Source organism: Molossus molossus, unplaced genomic scaffold (genome assembly GCF_014108415.1).
Source record: "Molossus molossus isolate mMolMol1 unplaced genomic scaffold, mMolMol1.p scaffold_m16_p_1, whole genome shotgun sequence".
NCBI lineage: Eukaryota > Metazoa > Chordata > Mammalia > Chiroptera > Molossidae > Molossus > Molossus molossus.
In genome coordinates this window covers 129,311,348-129,336,060 of record NW_023425344.1, presented here as the reverse complement: position 1 = coordinate 129,336,060, position 24,713 = coordinate 129,311,348, and the positions used below count along the sequence as shown (strand labels likewise).

Here is a 24,713-nt window from a genome sequence, read left to right as displayed (position 1 = left end):
AATGCTGATTTGATTACTATGGCCTTGTACTATATTTTGATATTAGAACCAGGCTCTTATCATCTTATATGTTTGCTAAATCTTTGCAGATTATTTTTAGTTTCTTTTTAGGTGTGAAGTCTAAAACTGGCCACTCTGAAGAATTTTACTAATGATAGCTATGATTTTTAAAACTGTCAAAATATTAATAATTCTTTACTTTAATTTACATTTTATATATTGAAAATTTCCTATGAAATTAAATTAAAAATCATTTAATATTGTACTATATCGCATATTTGAATTTTAGAATTTTTGTTTTTTTGTATAGAGAAGTGCATTTTATGTGTTATATTTTTATTTCAAATAAGAAAATGTTTTTTGCTCTGTATTTTTATTGTTAATTAAAAGTTCCATATATACATAATACTTTCAAGCATTGTTTTTTTTTTCCCATAAGTTGGGAGGGAATGGGTTGGAGATTGTGTCCACAGCTTAGAAAATGGATGGAGTTAATAAGGAAAACTCCTAAAAAAGAGATTATGGAATATAAAACAAACAAACAGAAAACCAGGATAGTTTGGGCAGTGACTCAATGGAAATCTTCCACTTTTCCTGGGTGAGAATGTATTAAAATAAATTAAAAGGTGTCTGTGATGATATATATAACATATCCTACATCTATTTGCTTGTTGAGAAAAGGATGCAATGCTCAGATCTTCAGAATTAAAAAAATGATTTTGCAAGTAGGAGATTTATACCACTTCAGTGATGCCGAAGACTGTTATGTCAAATCCTGTCAGCATGTGAACTTGAACACAAGTCTTGCATGCCATTCTAGTATTTTTCATTCTTTCTTCCACCCGCTGTCTCTCAGCAGAAGTATCATGGTGTTATTCAGTGGTTCTTTATGGTTTCAGTAGGCAATAGTAATGGGGGGGGGGTGCTTGAATGTGGGAGAATGTTATATATAAAATTTGTATTAGTATTTAAGGCAATATTTTTGAGACTGTCACACATTTTTTCTGCTGTTAAAATAAGATCATTTGCTTGTTTAGAATTAAGTGATTAATGATATTCCATATTAAACACTTTAAAACCCTTTAAAGTATATTGCTTTCTATGTATAGCTATGTGGTAATATTAGTGGCAGGAGTAAATGGTTTGTGTATAGCTGTAGGCATGCTTGTACAAAGAAGCATCAATTTATATCATGCACTTGAACTATTTTTATGCTTCAATGGCCAAATGACCATAATCTTCTAGGATGTGTATTCAAAAATGGTCTCCAGAAGAATATTTGATTACTGTATTTCATAGCTAGTCATCTCAAATTCAAATACCTAATAAAACTACTGTCATATTTGAGGATGAGATGCCCTCCTTAATTTAGGACAGGCAGCCACTTCTTCTCTTTACTTTAGTATTGGAATCTATTTTATAATGCCACTACAAAAGTCTGTCATAAATAACATTTTTTATTTTTTAGATAGAGTGGAAGGGAGGGATAGAGAGGGAGAGGAAGAGGGAGAGGGAGAGGAGAGGGAGGAAGAGGAAGAGAGAGAGAGAGAGAAGAGAGACACATTGATTAGTTGCCTCCCACATGACCCTGACTGGGGCTGGGGATCGAACCTGCAACCCTTCAGTCCAAGGGCCAACACTCTAACCACTGAGCCACACTGGCCAGGGCTTAAGTTATGTCTTTTTAACTGTCAACTATCTTACTCTTTATTCTCAGAATTGTCCTTCCTACTCCCGCTTTCAATAATCTACATTCTGGTGTTTGGAATTCATCCTTAACTAACAAATGTAGAGAGGGTGGCAAATTTAAAATTAGTTATATTTAAAAATTTTGTGTCTGTGAGACAAATTTCAAATTATTTTAGACATTTTACAATAAATCTAAGGCAAAATATATTAAGTGGAGTAATAGCTTTTTAAAATGAAGAACCATAAAACTCTGTTGCATTTGATAGGGCTAGGAAATCTCTGCTAAATTCTATAATACATAGCTAATTTCACCATTTAAATTTTTATCTAAACTGGAATGCTGGGTCAACATTTATAACCTGAGACTGTGCAGGCAAATCGTGACATGGTCACCCTAGTTCCAAAACCCTAAAAGCTGATCTTGTGCCAACTAGTGGAGAATAAATAACACTTACATTGAAGAAAATTAATTCAGAGCTTGAAAATTGACTCTGGTGGAAGACAACAATCTTTTAATGTCAAAACTGTTATAGAGAGATTTTTATTTTATGTTCATTCTGAAATAAAATTGTGGAAAAATAACTTTGGAATAATTTTGACTGAAGTGCAACTTCCAAATAATCTTGTGCTATACTTTGGCTGACAAAATCTTTCTTGTTCTGTGGCCTGTTATAACTTTAAATAACTATTATGTTAAATGTTCTAAATGTTACTTAATTCTGTGTATGTTTTAAATCACAGAAGATATATTTTCTTCAATTTGTTATCTAGCATCAATGTCATATTTATAGTACCATTAATAAATAGTTATAACTGATTATTTAATATTCTTAAAAATTATGAAAATGATTCTTCAGTTACAAATAAAAAATGTTCTTCATATAATCTAATACCAGATGTTTTGTAATTCTAAAGATCAAAGAAGAAAGGAGCTAGCACTGCTATTTCAGATATTTCACAGATCCTCAAGTCTCAAGATGGATCAGCTTTTTTAAAGAGTTCAAATGAAGTTTCAGCTGATGAAGACCTATCCCCTTTATCTCCATCAAAGCCCCATGATAAATCATTTACAAGAGAGTTATTGAGCAAAGACATTAAAGGTTTACTGTCTGTTGGAACATTGCTTCCAGGAAATGAAACAGTGACAACATCATTCATTTCACCCCCCGTTGTTACTGAAAGAAAGCCAGTGGGTAGTGCTATCTCAAAGGTAAGGTATAGTACAGTAACTTGAAGGCCACTTACTTTGAAGTGCTAGACTTCTTTGATATTTTGAGTAAATGTTAATTAAAAACACCAACATTCTCTTACTGAAAAGGAATTAAAAGTTTGCCTTTTAAAACAATCTATTTCATATTAACAATGTTTAAAGTAATATTTGGGAAACAGTAATATTTTAACAGAAATTTCTAATCTGTATTGACAAAGAAATGGTTTAGATTAGAGTTTTAATGATAAATTGGAGTTTTAAAGATACACAATTCCTAATTGAAACAAAAAAAATTATTTTAGGTTCATCTACAAAAACAAAATTGTATACATAAGGTATTTTGTATACATTGTAAAAGCATAGTCATTTTTTCTAATCCTCATCTGAGGATATGTTTTTTATTGGTATTAGAGAGCAAGCATGCATGCACATGCAAGATAGAGAAAGAGAGAGAGAGGGAGACAGAGAGAGACAAGGGATATGAAAGAGACACATTGATCAGTTGCCTCTCATATGCACCCCGACCAGGAATTGAACCTGAAACCTAGGTATGTGCCCTGATTGGGAATCAAACTTGCTAGCTTTCAGTGTATGGGAGGACTCTTCAGCCAACTCAGCCACTTGGCTCAGACAAAAGCATATTATTTTTGAAATAATTTTATATACATTATATAAGACCTAGAAAATTATCAGAATTACTTTTGTTAAAATGGTATTCATTAGGAAATCCTTAGGGCATAGTGCTGGGAAAAGAGAAATGATAAAAAGATGGAACATATTTGACACATTTATAATGTATTTTTATCATAGAAGTTATTGAAGTGGACTTATAAAAATAACTTTGTAAGCCATTTGAGTTTGTCTAGAGATTTATGCAGAATAAAATATAAATCTAAACTAAATTGTAATAAGTAATTATTAATGCTAATCATTTGAAATTATTTATGAAGGAAAATCACAATATTGCTTGGGTTCTTTCTACACTATTACATATTTCCAAATGCTTCTCAGATCCATGAGTTTTTCTCATTTTTAAATTTGATGCATTCAGGAAATAAAAGTAAAGCGTCTCTGAAATGACATTGTAGATATGAGTAAAACATTTCTGTCTCTAAAAAAGGTAATTAGAGTATGAGGATATATCATTTGTAATTACTTGTTATACCTTTTGTCATTAAGGCTTATATTTTAGAAGAGAAGTTACAAAGTAAAACTGAAACACAAACTTACCAAGAAGAAAGAAAATTTCAAGGTAAAAGATTTTTTGTTTTGTAAGATAAAAATGTGAGTGATTATGTGTTTCTGTGATATAATTACAAATAAGTGAAGAGAAAACATTATTAAATATAGAAATAACTCCTCAGATAGTCAAAAGATTATCTAGCAATATGTTTATCAAAATGTAAAAATTAATTCGGTGAGTTAATGTTATATTACTCAGAGACTCTTTCAATTAAGATCTGTGCAATAGGAATTGATAGCTTTGCTTCAACCATATAACAGTATTTAGCATTATGAACTATTAACATAATATACCAAAAACTCATTAAGATATAGCAAGGAAAATGATAATTTGTGGTATAAATAATTACTATTTTAGCTGTTTGATATAAAATGTATTTTTAAATAATGGTGAATTTGTTTATTTTCAACATATATAGCTTTTATAAGCAACTCCCATGCACTGTATTTAACATTTAAAAAAATAATAGTTTATTGATTTTCATTTTATTTATTTGTTATATATTTTTAATTGATATTTTAGAGAAAGAAGAAGGGAGAGAGAGATAGAAACATCGATCGGTTGCCTCCTGCTCATGCCCTATGGGATTGAACCTGCAACCTGGGCATGTACCCTGACCAAGAATTGAATCAGGACCTCCAAGTCCATGGGACAACATCAATCCACTGAGCTCCATAGGCCGGGCGCATTGTACTTAACTTTGAAAATAAAATCCAATGGTTCTGATTTAACAGGAGTATCACTCTTCTATGGTGCTTTACATTTGAAATGATAGTGTCTGTAGTATTTCACCTATGATGATTGGTTATCTGAGACAAATATTCTTTTTTAAAAGAATATTTTCTTTAATTATTCAAAGGATAGCTACCTTTTGTGAGATAATTCATTAGAATCAGCAAATATCGTTTCTGAAAATATGACGGTAGAGTCAAAGATTATTTTCTAACAGTTCTCTAAGGTCAGATATTTTCCCTATCTCCATCAGATACCTTTTATTTTCTTTCTTTTTTTTTTTCTTTTTCATTTATAGCTGATAGTCAATATTATATTAGTTTCAGGTATACAACATAGTGATTAGACATTTATATAACTTACAAGGTGATGTCCCCAATAAGTCTAGTACCCATCTGGCACCATAGAGAGTTATTACAATATAACTGACTAAATCCTCTATGCTGTACCTTACATCCCCTGACTACTTTTAACAGCCAATTTGAAATTCTTAATCCCTTCACCTTTTTCACCTAATCCCTAACCTCTAACCCATCTGGCAATCATTAGTTTGTTCTCTGTATATATAAATTTGTTTATTTTGTTTGTTTATTTGGTATTTTATATTCTTTACTTATTTTTTAATGTTTTTATTGATTTCTTTTTAGAGAGAGGAAGGGAGGGAGAGATAGAAACATTAATGTGAGAGAGACATCAATTGCCTGCCTCCTGCATACCCCCTACTGGGGATTGATCCCAAAACCTGGGCATGTGCCCTGACTGGGAATTGAACTGGGACCTCTCAGTACATGGAACGACACTTAATCCATGGAGCCACACCGGCTGGGCTTATTTTGTATTTTAGATTTCTCATATAAGTGAAATCATTTGTCTGACTTATTTCACTTAGCATAATACCCTCTAAGTACATCCATGTTGTCACTAATGGTAAAATTTAATTATTTTCTTATTATGGCTGAATAATAATATATTTCTTAAAAATACGTTTGTATAGATATTTTAAATAGAAAGGAAGGGAGAGATAGAAACATCGATGTGAGAGAGAAACATCGATCAGCTGCCTCCTACACATCCCCTCCTGGGACTGAGCCCTCAACCCAGGCATGTGCCCTGACTGGGAATTGAACCAGGATCTCTCAGTCCATGGGATGATGCTCATTCCTCTGAGCTACAGCAGCAGGGCTGAATAATATGATTCTTTATTATGGTCAGAATGTTTTCTTTTGTTCAACATATTTTATGAATTTTCAGTTAGCAGTTGAGATGAAATTTATCAATCCACTAAAATTTTTTATTGTGCTAAAATATACATAATGTCAACGTTGCCATTGTAATGATCTTCATGTATATAATTCATTGGCATTAATTATGTTCACATTGTTGTTCAACCATTACTACATATATTTCCACAACTTTTCATTAGCCCAAAAAGAAACTCATTAGGCATTTATGTTCCCTTCTTGCCTTCATCCAGATCCTGGTAACCTCTAATATGCTTTCAGTTTCTATGAACATGTCTATTATATTTCATATAAGTGGAATCGTACAATATTCGTCTTTTTAAATCTGAGTTATTCACTTCACATAGTGTTTTCAAGGTTCAACCATGTAGTATGTGTCAGAATTTCATTACTTTTTTTGTGTGCAATTTTTATTCATATGCTTCTCCTTTTTCCCCCATAGACACTCTCCTCCCAATATTGTCTATCCCCCAACATTGTTGTCTATGTCCATTGGTCACACACATGCACATAAGTTCTGTGATTTATTTCTTCACTCCCCCCTTCCCCCTCTTCTTAGGTTTGTCAGTCTGTACCCTACTTCCATGTTTCTGGGTCTGTTTTGTTCATCAGCTTGTATTGTTCAGCATATTCCACAAATAAATGAGATCATGTAATATTTGTCCTTCTTTGACTGGCTTATTTCACCCAGCATAATATTCTCCAGGGTCCTCCATGTCATCTCAAAGGGTAAGAGATCTTTCTTTCTTATAGCTGCATGATGTTCCATTGTGTATGTATCACAGCTTTTTTATCCACTCATCTATTAATGGACACTTGTACTGTTTCCAGATCTTAGCAATTGTAAATAGTGCTGCTATAAACATAGGGGTACATATATCTTTCTGGTTGGTGTTTCAGGTTTTGTAGGATATATTACTAGAAGTGGGATCACTGGATCAAATGGCAGCTCAATTTTTAATTTTTTGAGGAAACACTGTAGTGTTTTCCATAGTGACTGCACAAGTCTGCATTCCCACCAGCAGTGTACTAGAGTCCCCTTTTCTTCACACCCTTCCCATCACTTGTTTGATGATTTGTTGATGGCAGCCATTCTGGCAGTTGTGGGGTGATACCTCATAGTCGTTTTAATTTGCATCTCTTTGATGATTAGTAACATTGAGCATTTCTTCATAGGTCTCTTGGCCATTTGTATGTCCTGTTTGGAGAGGTGTCTATTTAGGTCCTCTGCCCATTTTTAATTGGATTCTTTGTCTTCCTTTTCTTGAGTTGTATGAGTACTCTCTATATTTTGGAGATTAGCCCCTTATCTGATGTATTGGTGGCAATTATGCTCTCCTATATAGTGGGTTCCCTTTCCATTTTGATGGTTGTTTCTTTTGCTGTGCAGAAGCTTTCTAGTTTGATGTAGTCCCATGTACTATTTTTTTCCCCTTTGTGTCTCTTGCCTTAGGTGTGGTATCAATGAAAGTTCTGCTGTGTGTGATGTCTGAAAGTTTGTTGCGTACATTTCTTTCAAGGATTTTTATGGATTCACAAGTCACATTTAAGTCTTTTATCCATTTTGAGTTTATTCTTCTGTATAGTGTAAGTTGGTGGCCTACCTTCATTTTAATTTTTTTGCATATACTTGTCAATTTTCTCAACTTGATTTATTAAAGAGTCTATCTTAAGCCAATGCATGCCTGTGCCACATTTGTCAGATATTAATTGAGCAAAATGTCTTGGGTCAATTTTTGGGTTCTCTGTTCTGTTCCATTGTTCAATATGCCTGTTCTTTTGCCAGTACCAGGCTGTTTTGATTACAATGGCTTTGCAGTATAACCTGATATCTGATATTGTGATCCCTTCTACTTTATTCTTTGTCAAGATTGCTATTGCTACTTCCAGAACTATGTTAAATAAGAGTGGCAAAAGTAGGCATTCCTGTCTTTTTTCTGTTCTTAAGGAAAATGCTTTTAGTGTTTGCCCATTGAGTATGTAGTTGTTTATAGGTTTTTCATATATGGCCTTTATTATGTCAAAATATGATCCCTCTATTTCCACATTGCTGAGCTTTTGTATCAAAAATTGGTGCTGGATTTTGTTGAATGCTTTTTCAGCATCTATAAATATGATCATATGCTGTTTATCTTTCATTTTGTTTATATGGTATATCACAATTATTGATTTGTGAATATTGTACCAGCCTTGTATCCCTGGGATGAATACAACTTGATCATGGTGAATAATATTTTTGATGTATTGCTGGATCTCATTTGCTAATATTTTGTGAATTTTGGCATCTATGTTCATCAGGGATTTTGACCTTTAGTTTTTTTTTTTCTTTGTAGTATCTTTTTTCTGGTTTTGGAATTAGAATTATGTTGGCCTCATAAAATAAGCTTGGAAGTTTTCCTTCTTCTTTGATTTTTTGAAATAGTTTGAGGAGAATGGGTGTTAGATCTTCTTTGAATGTTCCCTAAAACTCCCCTGTGAAGCCATCCGGGCCTGGGCTTTTATTTGCTGGGGGTTTCTTGATTACATCATCAATTTTTTTAGTTGTTTCTGATCCTTTCAAATTTTTCTCTTCCTGGTTCAGTTTTGGGAGACTATATAATTCTAGAAATTTGTCTACTTCACCTAGATTGCCCAATTTGTTTACATATAATTTTTCATAGTATTTTTTAATGATCCTTTGTATTTCTGTGGTGTCAGTTGTTACTTATACCCTTTTGTTTCTGATTTTTTTTAAAATTTTGGTCCTCTCTTTTTGTTTTTTTTGGTGAGTCTGGCTTAGAGTCCATCAATCTTATTAATCTTTTCAAAGAACCAGCTTTTTGTTTTATCGATCTTTTGAATTGTTTTTTTTTTTTTTTTTTTTAGTTTCTATGTTGTTTATTTCTACTCTGACCTTTACTGCTTCTTTCCTTTTTCTTGCTCTGGGGTTTTCTTTTTGCTTACTTTCTATTTCTTTTAGGTTGTAGGGTTAAAAAAATTACTTAGAAATTGTTCTTGTATGTTGAGGTAGGCCTGTAGTGTTATGAACTTCCCTTTCAGGACTGCTTTCACTGTATCCCATATATTTTGTGTTGTTGTGTGATCATGTTCATTGGTTTCCAGGAATTTTTAAAATATCTTTCTTGATCTCTTTGGTAACCCATTCATTGTTTAATAACATGCTCTTTAGCCTCCATGTGTTCAAATGTTTTTGGTGTGATTGATTTCTCATTTTATGCCATTGGGATCTGAGAAGATGCATGATATGATTTCAATCTTGTTGAACTTGTAAGACTTCATTTTTGTCCTAACATGTGGTCTATCTTTGAGAATGTCCCATGTGTACTTGAGAATATGAATTCTGCAGTTTTATTGTGTAATTCTCTGTAGATATCTATTAAATCAGTTTTATCTAGTGCATCTTTTAGAGTCTCTGTTTCTTGTTAACTGTTTTGTCTGGAAGATCTATCTGGTAATGTCAGTGGGGTGTTGAAGTCCCCTGCTATGATTGTTTTGCTGTAAATTACTCCTTTGAAGTCTTCCAGAAGATTTAAAATGTATTTTGGTGCTCCTATATTACGTGTATATATATTTACTAAGATTTTATTCTCCTGTTAGATAGATGCTTTTAATATTTTGCAGTGGCCTTCTTTGTCTCTAGTTATGAACTTCATTTTGAAGTCCATTTTAATAATATGTGTATTGGTACCCCAGTTTTGTTTCTTTTTTTTTCTTTTCCATTTGCTTGGAAGATTTTTTTCCATCTCTTCACTTTCTACCTGTGTGAATCTTTTTTTGTGAGGTAGGTCTCTTGTAACAATATATGTATATGAGTCATACTTTCTTATCCAATCAGCCACTCTGTATGTTGGTCTGAGTGTTTAATCTATTTATGTTTAAAGTTATTATTCATAGGTACTTATTTATTGCCACTTTCAAGTCTTATTTTCCTGGGTAGATTTGCAAGGCAAGGAAAGGTTCACTGATCCTCTAGCTTTTTGCCTAGAGGCCATTAGTCTCAGTTACTTGATGAGCCTCTATTTGTAGCCAACAGCTGAATGCTAACTCCCTCAGCTGTAAGAGGATTTCTAGTGGGTGGGGCACTTGCTGGCTATCAGAGTTTAGATGTTAAAGATCTTCAAGTTGCATTTTGTAGCCTGACCTGGCGGTATGATTTCTTGAAGGAGGAGCCATTGCTTCTCCCCGGGGCTATGTGAAGGGGCTCTTTGAGTAATATGGCTACTGTACTTGAGAGTGATTCAGTACAGTACTCCCATCCAGCTCTCAGGTCTCTCCTGAACCAGGAACCCCAGACTCTCTCTGCACTGTTCCAGTCCAGTCTGCCCTCCCTCTGCCAGAGCCCAAGGTGAGTGGCTCTGGCTGATTTGGTACTTAAAAAAAAAACCTGCTTTCTCAACAAGAAATGCACACCACTAATGCAGCCCCCATTGCTGTCTGTGGACTCCCAGCCTACCCCCACATGCCTTTGCAGTTCCTAGCATGCTCTGTTTGGCATCCACTCTCTGTCCCTGGTTGTACTGGCTCTCTTCAAGCTGGTCTTCAGTTGGTTTTTCCCAATATTTTGTCTTTATTTTAGTTGTAATTCTAGTTTGGTCTTTGGAGATGGTCTGTGTAGTTTTCATTCTCTCTGCCGCCCTCGCTGTTTTCCAGAATTTCATTACTTGTTATGTTGAATATTATTTCATTGTATGTATATACCGCATTTTGTTTATTCACTCATCTGCTGATGAACATTTGTTTTCTGTTTTTTCCACCTTTTGGGTATTGGGAAAAATGGTGCTGTGAACATATTGTATAATATCTGTTTAAATCTTCATTTTCAATTATTCTGGGTACAAGTGTAATTACTGATTCATATGCTAATTGCAAGTTTGGCTATTTTGAAACTGCCCAGCTATTTTCCACAGTAGCTACATCATTTTATATTCCTACCAGCAATATATATAAGGATGCATATCCTTACCAACACTTGCTTTTCTTTTTCCTTACAGTCATTTAGTAGGTATAAAACATATCTTATTGTGATTTTGATTTGCATTTTCCTAATTACTAAAGGTGTTAAGCCCTGGCCAGTTTGGTTAATGGTTAGAACATCGGCCTGTAGTCCAGAGAGACCCGGGTTCGATTCCTGTTAAGGGCACGTACCTTGGTTACAGTTTGTCCCTGGCCCCAGTTGGGGTTGTGCAGGAGGCAGCCACTTGATGTGTCCCTTTCACATCAATGTTTCTCTCTCTCCCTCTTTTTCTTTCTCTCCTCTCACTCTATCTAAACAAAAATGGAAAAATGTCCTTGAGTAAGGATAAAAAATTTTTTAAAGGTGTTAAGTATCTTTTCATGTGCTGACTGATCTTTTTTGTATCTGCTTTGGAAAATGTCTATGGTTGTTTGTCTTTTTGTTGCTGTGTTGTGGAGTTTCTTAATGTATTGTACATATTAAAACTTTATCAGACATATGATTTGCAAATATTTTATTTCATTCTTTATGCTTTATTTTCACTTTCTTGATAATATCCTTTTATAATGTATATCTTTAATTTTATGAAGCCCAGTTTATCTATTTTTTCTTTTTTTACTTATGCTTTAGGTTTCATGCCTATAGAAAGTCCATTGCCAAATACAAAGTAATATTTATTTTTATGTTTCCTTAAGAGCTTTATGTTTTTTTCCTCATAGGTCATTGATCAATTTTGAGTTAAATTTTGCATATGGTGTGAGGTAGGGATACAACTTAATTCTTTTCCCTGTGAAAATTGTGTTGTCTCAGAAGTATTTGTTGAAGAGCCTCTGCTTTTCCAAATGAATTGTATTGGATCACTGGTTTAAAATCAGTTAATTATATGTATGAATTTATTTCTGTGCTCTCTATCATATTCCATTGTTGTATGTCTATCCATATGTCATTACCACACTATTTTAATTTACTGTGGCTCTTTATATAGTAAGTTTTAAAATGGGGAAGTATGAGTTGTCAAACTTTGTTGTATTCAATATTATTTTGGCTATTTAGACCCTATATTATGTATGAATTTTAGGATTAACTTTTTAAATGTTTATTGCTTGTTTATTATTTTTGAAGATAGGTCTTCTGATTTTAATACAGAATGAACAATCTGTAGATAACCTTGGGAAGTATTGCCATTCTAAAAATATTAAGTCTTCCAAGCTATGGACCTGGATGCCTTTCCATTTATTTCAGTCTTACTTAGTTAATGCTAGCAATGTTTGGTACATTTCAATGTACAGTGCTTGTAACTTCTTGGTTAACATTATTCCTAAGTATTTTTTTTCTTTATTATTATTGTTGACACTATTACAGATGACCCCATTCCTTCCATCCTCTGCCCGCCTCCACCCAGCTCAAGCCACAACTTCCCACTGGCCAACACCACACAATTGTCTGTGTCCAGGGGTTATTTATATATATATGTTCTTTGGCTAATCCCTTCATCTTCTTTCTGCAGTCCCCCCATCCCTGTCCCCTCTGACAGCTGTCAGACTGTTCCATGTATCCATACCTCTGTTTGTATTTCGCTCATCAGTTTATTTTGTTCATTAGATTCCACATATAAGAAAAATCATATGGTACTTGTCTTTCTCTGACTGGCTTATTTCACTTAGCATAATAATCTCCAGGCCCATCCATGCTGTTGCAAATGATAAAATTTCTTTCTTTTTATATGAGCATATAGAATTCCATTGTTTAAATGTACCATGGCTTTTTTATCCACTCATATACTGATGGACACTTGAGCTGTTTCTAGATGTTGGCTATTGTAAATAATATTGTCACCAACATAGGAGTACATATATTTTTCCCAATTGATGTTTTGGGATTCTTAGGATATATTCCTAGAACTGAATAAATAGGTCAAAAAACAGTTCTATTTTTAATAGTTTGAGGAAACTCCATACTGTTTTCCATAGTGGTTGCACCAGTCTGCATTCTTCCCAACGGTGCATGAGGGTGTTGTGGCATGACAGAGTCAAAGAAAGACCACTAGAGAATTGAAGTCCAAATGAGAGCCATTTATTAGCTGGCCAGCATCTGATTCCGAACACCCCTGTGACAGAGTCTTTGGAGATCAGCCCCGACCTCCTTACACACACCCTTTTAAAGCTTAAAACCGCATTCCAGTATGCACTGGGGCATAGCAAGCAAGCACATACAAAAGCAAAAATTTGTAGTTAGGCAGTTGGCTAACCTGGCTAATGTGGAAACCTGACCTTTTTTGGACATATCTTAGACATTTCCTGACCTTTCTTGGTCATATCTTAGATATTTCTTGGTCCAGGTAGTATTCCAATTTACTGAAGTTATTTTTATCTCTATTCTGTTGATTACATTCTTTACAAAACAGGTTCACCTAAAAGATACACAGTGACTTTCCCAATCACCAATTATGGAGCTATAAACAAATTAGCACAATCATTTACCAGTCATCAGTTATGGGGTTATAAACATGTCAGCACATTCCCCACTGGTTTTTAGGAGGAATCAAATCATTGTTTCATCATTTCTAGCACAGATATGCTAATAATGGGTCCATAAGACCATAAGTTTCACAGCCTAGATTCTTTTTCTAACATATGCAGTGAAGCAATTTATTATGCAAGGTCCAAAATACAGTCCTAGGATAATTAGTATTAGGGGACCTGCAGCAGCGAATGAGAGTAGTTATCCATGGGGACCAGTTATATAATCCCTCAAACCAGTTGTCACTGTTTTTTCATTGTCGTTCTCTCACTTTCAGTCTTTGTCTCACCATAGATAGGCTGTCTTTGATAATGCCAGAATGATTGACATTAAAACAGCAGGTTTCCCCTAGGGCCAGGCATAATCCCCCTTGTTTTAAAAAGAGTAGGTTGAGTCCTCGCAGGTTCTGGAGGACTGCCTCTGCCAAAGAGTTTAATGAATTTTCAAAATGGGAGACTGATTTCTCCAGATCTTGTAGATCTAGATCTATTTGGTGACTTAGAGCTTTGAAGTTTTTGTCTCCAGTTATAAAAGCAGCAGTTCCTACCACAGTGGAGCCTGCAAACCCCATGACTATTAGGAGGGGCACAAGGATAGGGGCCTTTATGGCCTGCTGCATCTGTAATACAAAATGTTCCTGTTCTGTTCTCTGGAGTAGAAATAAACTTGTGGAATAACATGGGTTAATATACAGAGGCCCGATTCTTTAATTATAGTGCCAGAGTTGATGTAAGGGGTGAGACCAGTAGTACAAGCAAACCATGTGCCTTCAGGGGCTGCTAGGTAAGAGGGGCCCTTGTCGGAGTCAGAGTTCTCGTGTTCTTCAATAGATATTATTCCTAGACAAAAGTTTTGATACACTGAGTTATGTACCCGGTAGCCTTTGGATATGAGACAAAGTTTCTGTCCTTGTAAGTCTCCCAAAGTTAGTTTTGGTTCCTGTGCCCAGCGACAAAGACTCATGTTCAACTTGATATATATATTTATTTATAAAATATATATATATATAATATAAATATATATATATTTTTGGAACATAGCATTTTTAATTTTTAAATATATATTATTTATTTTTTATTTATTAATTTGTTTTTGTTACAGATGTTTCTCATTTTCCCCCCATTGACAACTTCCTCCCCTTCCTCCCTGCCACATCATCAGCTTTGTTGTCTATGTTCATTGGTCATGCATACATGTTCTGTGGTTTATCTCTTCCCCCACCAACCCCCCCTCCTCTGAGACTTGACAGTCTGTACCCCACCTCTATGTCTCTGGGTTAATTTTGTTGATCAGTTTGTTTAGTTCATTATATTCCACAAATAAGTGAGATCATGTGATATTCGTCTTTCTCTGCTTGGGTTGTTTTACTTAGCATAATACTCTCTAGGTCCTTCCAGGCCAACTCAAAGGATAAGAGATCTTTCTTTCTTACAGTTACATAGTATTCTATTGTGTACATGTACTACAGCTTTTTAATCCACTCAGCTTTTTAATCTACTGATGGACACTTGGGTGGTTTCCAGCTCTTAGCTATTGTAAATAGTGCTGGTATGAACATAAGGGTAGATACGTTCTTTCTGATTGGCTTTTCATGCTTCTTAGGGTATATTTCTAAAAGTTGGATCACTGGGTCAAATGGCAGTTCAATTTTTAACTTTTTGAGGTAACACCATAGTGTTTTCCATAGTGGCTGCACCAGTCTGCATTCCCACCTGCAGTGTACTAGAGTCCCCTTTTCTCCACACCCTCGCCATCACTTGTTGTTTGATGATTTGTTGATAGCGGCAATTCTGACAGGTGTGAGGTGATACCTCATATTTGTTTTAATTTGCATCTCTCTGATGATTAGTGATGTTGAGCATTTCTTCGTATGTCTTTTGGCCATTTGTATGTCCTGTTTGGAGAGGTCTATTTAGTTCTTCTGCCCATTTTTAAATTGGGTTCTTTGTCTTCCTTTTGTTGAGTTGTATGAGCATTCTATATATTTCGGAAATTAATCCCTTATCTGATGCTTCATTGGCGATTATCGTCTTCCATGTGTCTAGATATGATCCCTCTATTCCCACACTGCTGAGCATTTTTATCAGAAATGAATGCTGGATTTTGTTGAATACTTTTTTAGCATCTATTGATATGATCATGTGGTTTTTATCTTTCATTTTGTTTATGTGGTGTATCACATTTATTGATTTGCAAATATTGTACCAGCCTTGCATGCCTGGGATGAAACCCACTTGATAATGATGAATAATTTTTTGATATATTGCTGGATCTGATTTCTGATATTTTGTTAAAGATTTTGGCATCTGTGTTTATCAGGGATATTGGTCTGTAGTTTTCTTTCTTCGTAGTGTCTTTATCTGGTTTTGGAATTAGGATTATGCTGGCCTCATAAAATGAGTTTGGAAGTGTTTTATCTTCTTGGATTTTTGGAATAGTTTGAAGAAAATGAGTATTACATCTTTTTTGAATGTTTGGTAAAACTCCCCTGTGAAGCCATATGGACCTGGGCTTTTGTTTGCTGGGAGTTTCTTGATTACATCTTCAATTTCTTTTACTGTTATTGGTGTGTTCAAGTTTTTTTTTTTTTATCTCTTCCCAGTTCAGTTTTGGGAGGCTGTGTGTTTCTAGAAATTTGTCCATTTCTCCTAGATTATCCAATTTGTTGGCATATAATTGTTTATACTATGTTTCTACGATCCTTTGTATTTCTGTGGTGTCAATTGTTACTTTTCCTCATTTGTTTCTGATTTTGTTTATTTGGTTTCTTTTTGTTTCTTGGTGAGTCTGGCTAAAGGTCCATCGATCTTGTTTATCCTTTCAAAGAACCAGCTTTTTGTTTCATTGATCTTTTGAATTGCTTTTTTAGTCTTTATTTCTGCTCTGACCTCTACTATTTCCTTCCTCCTACTAGCTCTGGGTTTTTCTTTTTGTTTAGTTTCTAGTTATTTAAGTTGTAGGGTTAGAAAGTCAATAAGGAATTTTTATTGTTTCTTGAGGTAGACCTGTAATGCTATGAACTTCCCTTTCAGGATTGCTTTCGCTGTTTTCCATAGATTTTGTGTTATTGTGTGTTCATTTTCATTGGTTTCCAGGAAGTTTTTAATTTCTTTCTTGGTCAGTTAGTAATCCATTTGTTGTTTAATAACATGCTATTTGGCCTCCAAGTGTTTGAATGTTTTTGTGTGTTTTTATTGTAATTGAGTTCTAGTTTTATGCCACTGTGATCTGATAAGATGCTTGATATTATTTTATTATTTTGAATTTGTAGAGACTTGCTTTGTGTCCTAACATGTAGTCTTTCTTTGAGAATGTCCCATGTGCACTTGAGAAGAATGTATATTCTGCAGCTTTGGGGTGAAATGTTTTATAAATATCAATTAAGTACAACTGATCTCATTGTCTTATAATGACTCTATGTCCTTGTTAATTTTTGGTTTAGACGATCTATCCAGTGGTGTCAGTGGCATGTTAAAGTCACTCAGTATGATTGTGTTGCTATTGATCTCTCTCTTGAAGTCCTCCAGAAGTTTTAAAATATATTTTGGTGCTCCTATATTTGGTACATATATGTGTACCAGGGTTATATCCTCTTGTTGGATTGCTCCTTTTAATATTACATAGTGACCTTCTCTGTCTCTTATTATGGCCCTTGTTTTGAAGTCTCTCTTGTCAGATATGAGTATTGCTACACCAGATTTTTTTTTTCATTTTTATTTGCTTGGCAATTTTTTTCATCCCTTCACTTTCATCCTGTGTGAGTCTTTTGTTGTGAGGTGGGTCTCTTGTAGACAGCATATATATGGGTCATGCTTTCATATGGGTCATGCTTGCTTTTTTTTTTTTTATCCTCACCTGAGGACATTTTTCCATTTTTTGTACAGATAGAATGGGAGGGAGAGAGAGGAAGAGAGAGAGAGAGAGAGAGAAACATCGACGTGAAAGGGACACATCGAGTGGCTGCCACCCACACAACCAACCAGGGCCGGGGACAAACTGCAACCGAAGTACGTGCCTTTAGTGGGAACTGAACCCGGGTCTCTCAGGACTGCAGGCTGACGCTCTAACCGCTGAGCCAAACCGGCCAGGGCATGCTTTCTTATTCAATCAGTTACCTTATGTCTTTTGATTGAAGCAGCTAAGCCATTTACATTTAAGATAATTAATTATAGATAGTTAATAATTACCATTTTAATCTTATGCCTGTGCCCCCCCCCCCCCCATTTCTTTTTCTTACAAGAGTCCCTTCAGCATTTCTGGCAGTGTTGGTTTGGTGGTGGTAAATTCTTTTAGCTTTTATCCGTCCAGCTCTTTATTTATCCTTCCATTTTGAATGTTAGCCTTGCTGGATAGAATCGTCTTGGATTCAAACACATGCCTTGCATTACTTTGTACACTTCATGCCACTCCCTTCTGACCTGCATCATTTCTATTGAGAAATCAGCTGACAGCCTAATGGGAGCTCCCTTCTAGGTAACTTTCTGTCTCTCTCTTGCTTCCTTTTTTTTTTTTATTGATTAATTTTTGTTACAGATGATTCTCCTTTTTTCCCCCACTGATTCCCCCCTCCCCCTTCCCTCCCTGCCCCTTCCCCAGATTGTTGTCCATGTCCACTGTTCATGCATACATGCATATAAGTTCTGTGGTTCATCCCTCTCCCACCTCCCCACTCCTTAGGGGATTGTCCTCAAACTGTTATGTTCATTATATTCCACAAATCAGTGAGATCATATGAAATTTGTCTTTCTCTGTTTGGCTTGTTTCACTTAGGATGATACTTTCCAGGTCCCTCCACGTAGTCTCAAAGGATAAGAGATCTTTCTTTCTTACCGCTGCATAGTACTCCATTGCGTATATGTACCACAGCTTTTTTATCCATTCGTCTACTGATGGGCACTTGGGCTGTTTCCAGATCTTAGCGATTGTAAATAGTGCTGCTACAAAAATGGGGGTACATATATTCTTTCTCATTGATGTTTTATGCTTCGTACGGTATATTCCTAGAAGTGGGATCACTGGGTCAAATGGAAGATCAATTTTTAATTTTTTGAGGTGACACCATATTGTTTTCCATAGTGGCTGCACCAGTCTGCATTCCCACCTGCAGTGTACTAGAGTCCCCTTTTCTCCACACCCTCGCCAACACTTGTTGTTTGATGATTTGTTGATGGCAGCCATTCTGACAGGTGTGAGGTGATACCTAATTGTTGTTTTGATTTGCATCTCTCTGATGATTAGTGATGATGAACATTTCTTCATATGTCTCTTAGCCATTTGTATGTCCTGTTTGGAGAGGTGTCTATTTAGTTCCTCTGCCCATTTTTTAATTGGGTTCTTTGTCTTCCTTTTGTGGAGTTGTATGAGCACTCTATATGTATTGGAAATTAACCCCTTATCTGATATATCATTGGCAATTATGCTCTCCCATACAGTGGGTAGCCTTTCCGTTTTGATGATTGTATCTTTCGCTGTGCAGAAGCTTTTGAGTTTGATGTAGTCCCATGTGTTCATTTTCTCCTTTGTTTCTATTGCCTTAGGTGATGTGTCAGTAAAAATTTTGCTGCATATGATGGCTGAGATTTTGTTGCCCACAGTCTCCTCTAGGAATTTTATGGATTCATGAGTTACATTTAAGTCTTTTATCCATTTTGAGTTTATTTTGGTGTAGGGTGTAAGTTGATGGTCTAGTTTCATTTTTCGGCAAGTAGCTGTCCAATTTTCCCAGCACCATTTATTAAAGAGGCTGTCCTTACTCCACTGTATGCTCTTGCCAACTTTGTCAAATATTAATTGAGCATATTGCCTAGGGTCCATTTCTGGGTTCTCTATTCAGTTCCACTGGTCTATATACCTGTTCTTGTGCCAGTACCAGGCTGTTTTGGTTACCGTTGCTTTGTAGTATAACCTGAAATCTGGTATTGTGATCCCTCCAACTTTGTTCTTCCTTTTCAAGATTGCTGTGGCTATTCGACGCCCTTTTTGGTTCCATATGAACTTTTGAAGTAATTGTTCTAATTCTGTGAAGTATGCCGTTGGTATTTTGATGGGGATTGCGTTGAATCTATAGATTGCTTTGGGTAATATGGACATTTTAATGGTGTTAATTCTCCCAATCCATGAACAGGGTATGTGCTTCCACTTTTTTACATCTTACTCTATTTCTTTTTTCAAAACCTGTAGTTTTCTGCGAATAGGTCCTTTATTTCTTTGGTTAAGTTTATTCCTAAGTATCTTAATTTTTTTGCTGCAATTGTAAATGGGATTGTTTGCTTAGTTTCTCTTACTGTGAGTTCATCATTGGTGTATAAAAATGCCATTGATTTCTTGACGTTAGTTTTGTATCCTGCTACTTTGCCAAATTCATTTATTAAGTCTAGTAAGATTTTGGTGGAGTCTTTGGGGTTTTCTATGTACAGTATCATGTCATCTGCAAATAATGACAATTTCACTTCCTCCTTTCCCATTTGGATCCCTTTTATTTTTTCTTCCTGTCTGATTGCTGTGGCTAAGACTTCCACTACTATGTTAAATAGGAGTGGCGAAAGTTGGCATCCTTGCCTTGTTCCTGTTCTTAAGGGAAATGCTTTTAGTTTTTGCCCATTGAGTATGATGTTGGCTGTACCTCTTTCATATATGGCCTTTATTATGTCTAGGTATGATCCCTCAATTCCCACACTGCTGAGCTTTTTTATGAGAAATGGATGCTGGATTTTGTCGAAGGCTTTTTCAGCATCTATTGATATGATCATGTGGTTTTTATTCTTCAATTTATTTATATGGTGTATCACATTTATGGATTTGCGAATATTGTACCAGCCTTGCATCCCTGGGATGAATCCCACCTGGTTATGGTGGATAATTTTTCTGGTGTATTGCTGGATTTGATTTGCTTGTATTTTGTTCAGGATTTTGGCATCTATGTTCATCAGGGATATTGGCCTGTAGTATTCTTTCTTTGTTGTGTCTTTTTCTGGTTTTGGAATTAGAATTATGCTGGCTTCATAAAACGAGTTTGGAAGTCTTTCTTCTTCTTGAATTTTTTGAAATAGTTTGAGGAGAATGGGTATTAGTTCTTCTTTGAATGTTCGGTAAAACTCCCCCGTGAAGCCATCCGCGCCTGGGCTTTTGTTTGCTGGAAGAGACTTGATTACATCTTCAATTTCTTCTGTTGTTATTGGTCTGTTCACGTTTTCAATCTCTATCTGATCCAGTTTTGGGAGACTATGTGTTTCTAGAAACTTGTCCATTTCGCTTAGATTTTCGAATTTGTTGCCGTATAATTTTTCATAGTAGTTGTTAACGATCTTTTGTATTTCTGTGGGGTCAGTTGTTATCTCTCCTGTTTCATTTCTGATTTTATGTATTTGGGTTCTCTCTCTTTGTTTCTTGGTGAGTCTAGCTAAGGGTCCATCAATCTTGTTTATCTTTTCGAAAAACCAACTCTTTGTTTTATTGATCCTCTGGATTGTTTTTTTGGTCTCTATGTCGTTTATTTCTGCTTTGATCCTTACTATTTCCTTTCTTCTACTTGCTCTGGGGTTTTCTTTTTGTTTACTCTCTAGTTCTTTAAGTTGTGAGGTTAGGTTGTCTATTAGAGATTTTTCTTCTTTTTTGAGGTAGGCCTGTAGTGCTATAAACTTCCCTCTCAGAACTGCTTTTACTGCATCCCATAGATTTTGTATTGTTGTGTCCTCATTTTCATTGGTTTTCAGGAAGTTTTTGATTTCTTCCTTGATTTCCTCGGTGACCCATTCATTGTTTAATAACATTCTATTTAGCTTCCAGGTGTTAAGATGTCTTTGTATGTTCTTCTTGCAATTGATTTCTACTTTCATACTATTGTGGTCTGAGAAGATGCTTGTTATAATTTCAATATCTTGAACTTGTAGAGACTTAGTTTGTGCCCTAACATGTGGCCTATCTTTGTGAATGTTCCATGTGCACTTGAGAAGAATGTGAATTCTGTAGTTTTGGGGTGTAGTTCTCTGTAGCTATCTATTAAATCCATTTGGTCTAGGGCTTCATTTAGAGTCTCTGTTTCCTTGCTAATTTTTTGTCTAGAGGATCTATCCAGTGATGTGAGCGGGGTGTTGAAGTCCCCTGCTATGATTGTATTGCTATCGATTTCTCCTTTGAAGTCCTCCAATAGTTTTTTAATATATTTTGGTGCTCCTATATTGGGTGCATATATGTTTATCAAGGTTATATCTTCCTGTTGGATAGATCCTTTCAATATTATGTAGTGGCCTTCTTTGTCTCTAGTTATGGCCTTCAATCTGAAGTCTATTTTATCAGATATAAGTATTGCTACCCCAGCTTTTTTTTCTTTTCCATTTGCTTGAAAGATTTTTTTCCATCCCTTTACTTTCAATCTATGTGAGTCTTTTGTTGTGAGGTGGGTCTCTTGTAAACATCATATAGATGAGTCTTGCTTTCTTATCCAATCAGCTACTCTGTGTCTTTTTATGGGAGCATTCAATCCATTTACATTTAAGGTAGTTATTGATATGTACTTATTTATTGCCATTTTTGTTTAGTGTGGTTCTATTTTCCTTCCCATTTCTCCTGGTAATTACAGCAGTCCTTTTAACATTTCTTGCAGTGCTGGTTTGGTGCTAATGTATTCCCTTAGCCTTATTTTGTAAACTGCCACACACACAAAAAAACCAAATGGTCCACAAAACATTCTCCTTTCCTTCTGAAGGTTTTACGGTGCATTGTAATCATTAACCAGTCTTTTACTATTAAACTTAAAATGCCAATTGAGACAAACAGTTCTGAGACTGTTCTTCCACCACTGATTAAGACTGGGGTGGCAGGTATTGGGGATAATATTCATTTAGCCTTCTGAGCTTTCTGAGCAGACTTGGTGACTTTCCCAGCTCCAGCTGCCTTCTTGTCCACTGCTTTGATGACACCCACAGCAACTGTCTGTCTCATGTCACGAACAGCAAAGCGGCCCAGAGGGGGATAGTCAGAGAAGCTCTCAACACACATGGGCTTGCCAGGAACCATATCGACGATGGCAGCATCACCAGATTTCAGAAACTTAGGGCCATCTTCCAGCTTCTTCCCAGAACGACGGTCAATCTTCTCCTTCAGCTCAGCAAATTTACAAGCAATATGAGCTGTGTGACAATCCAACACAGGTGCATATCCAGCACTGATTTGGCCTGGATGGTTCAGGATAATCACCTGAGCTGTGAAGCCAGCTGCTTCCATTGGTGGGTCATTTTTGCTGTCACCAGCCACATTGCCACGACGAACATCTTTGACAGACACGTTCTTGACATTGAAGCCCACATTGTCCCCAGGAAGAGCTTCACTCAGTGCTTCATGGTGCATTTCAACAGACTTTACTTCAGTTGTTACATTGACTGGAGCAAAGGTGACCACCATGCCGGGTTTGAGAACACCAGTCTCCACTCTGCCCACAGGAACAGTACCAATGCCACCAATTTTGTAGACACCCTGGAGGGGCAGATGCAGGGGCTTGTCAGTTGGACGAGTTGGTGGTAGGATGCAATCCAGAACTTCAAGTAGCGTGGTTCCACTGGCATTGGCATCTTTACGGGTGACTTTCCATCCCTTGAACCAAGGCATATTAGCACTTGGCTCCAGCATATTGTCACCATTCCAACCAGAAATTGGCACAAATGCTACTGTGTCAGGGTTGTAGCCAATTTTCTTAGTATAGGTGCTGACTTCTTTAACGATTTCCTCGTATCTCTTCTGGCTGTAGGGCGGCTCAGTGGAATCCATTTTGTTAACACCAACAATCAGTTGTTTAACACCCAGTGTGTAAGCCAGAAGGGCATGCTCACGGATCTGCCCATTCTTGGAGATGCCTGCTTCAAATTCACCAACACCAGCAGCAACTATCAGGACAGCACAGTCAGCCTGAGATGTGCCTGTAATCATGTTTTTGATGAAGTCTCTGTGTCCTGGGGCATCAATGATGGTCACATAATACTTGCTGGTCTCGAATTTCCACAGGGAGATATCAATGGTGATACCTCGCTCACGTTCAGCTTTCAGTTTATCCAAGACCCAGGCATACTTGAAGGAGCCCTTCCCCATCTCAGCAGCCTCCTTCTCAAATTTTTCGATGGTTCTTTTGTCGATCCCACCACATTTGTAGATCAGATGGCCAGTAGTGGTAGACTTGCCGGAATCTACGTGTCCAATGACAACGATGTTGATATGAGTCTTTTCTTTTCCCATTTTGAGTTTGGTTTAGTGGTGGTTTTCACGACACCTGTGTTCTGGCGGCAAACCCGTTGCAAAAAAGCTCTCTTGCTTCCTTTAAGATTCTTTCTTTGTCTTTAATGTTTGCCATTTTTATTATGATGTGTCTAGCTGTGGGTCTTCTGAGGTTCATCTTGCTTGGGACTCAGTGTTTTCTGGATTTGTGTGACTTTTTCCTTCACCAGTTTAGGAAAGTTTTCTGTCATTATTTTTTCAAACATGTTCTTTATTCATTTCTGTGATTTTTCTTCTTCTGGTATCCCTATAATGCAAATGTTGTTACATTTTGTTTTGTCCCACAGCTCTCTTAAACTTTTCTCCTGCTTTTTAATTTTTCCCCCCATATGTTGCTGTATTTCAGTGTTTTTCTCTACCTTGTCTTTTAAGTTGCTGATTTGGTCTTCAGCTTTTTCTAATCTACTATTAAACTCTTCTAGGGTATTTTTCATAACAACTATGTCATTCTTCATTTCCTCTTGATTTTTATTCATAGCTTCTTTTTGTAAGCTGAAGTAGTTTCCAGTGAGCTCTTCATAATTCTTATTAAGTTGCTTGTAGTTCTCACCAAATTGTTTGAGCACCCTTAAAATCATTGCATTGAATTCTTTATCTGACAAGTTGTTATCTTCCATTTCCTCTAGTTCCTTTTCTGGAGAATCTTCTTTTTCTTTTCTTTTGGTGTTGTTTCTTTGTTTCCCCATTTTAGCTGTCCGGTAGCTCTAGACCCACCGAGGAATGTTTGGATGTGTATGCAGCTCACTGTATATCAAATAAGGCTACTGTGCTTCCCACACTGTTTTGTTGCATGTTGGCTCTTGCCTGCTGTTGATCCTGGAGGATTGACTATTGGGGGCTGGTATTGGTGTGTCCTGGTAG

The 24,713-nt window shown here is 36.0% G+C and overlaps 2 protein-coding genes across 2 annotated transcripts in view; one reads left to right on the top strand and one right to left on the bottom strand.

The window, feature by feature from the left end:
• The window catches only part of LOC118638698 (coiled-coil domain-containing protein 7-like), a 375,882-nt gene that overhangs the window by 190,307 nt on the left and 160,862 nt on the right, over nucleotides 1–24,713 (top strand). The window contains exons 17-18 of the mRNA XM_036274854.1: nucleotides 2,605–2,899; nucleotides 4,079–4,151. Coding sequence (XP_036130747.1) covers nucleotides 2,605–2,899; nucleotides 4,079–4,151 — 368 coding nt within the window. The remainder of the gene's footprint in view (nucleotides 1–2,604; nucleotides 2,900–4,078; nucleotides 4,152–24,713) is intronic.
• Nucleotides 22,239–23,874, bottom strand: LOC118636934 (elongation factor 1-alpha 1-like). Its single transcript, XM_036271937.1, has one exon. It carries the CDS (start codon nucleotides 23,811–23,813, stop codon nucleotides 22,425–22,427), a length of 1,389 nt encoding a protein of 462 aa, XP_036127830.1. The 5' UTR covers nucleotides 23,814–23,874; the 3' UTR covers nucleotides 22,239–22,424.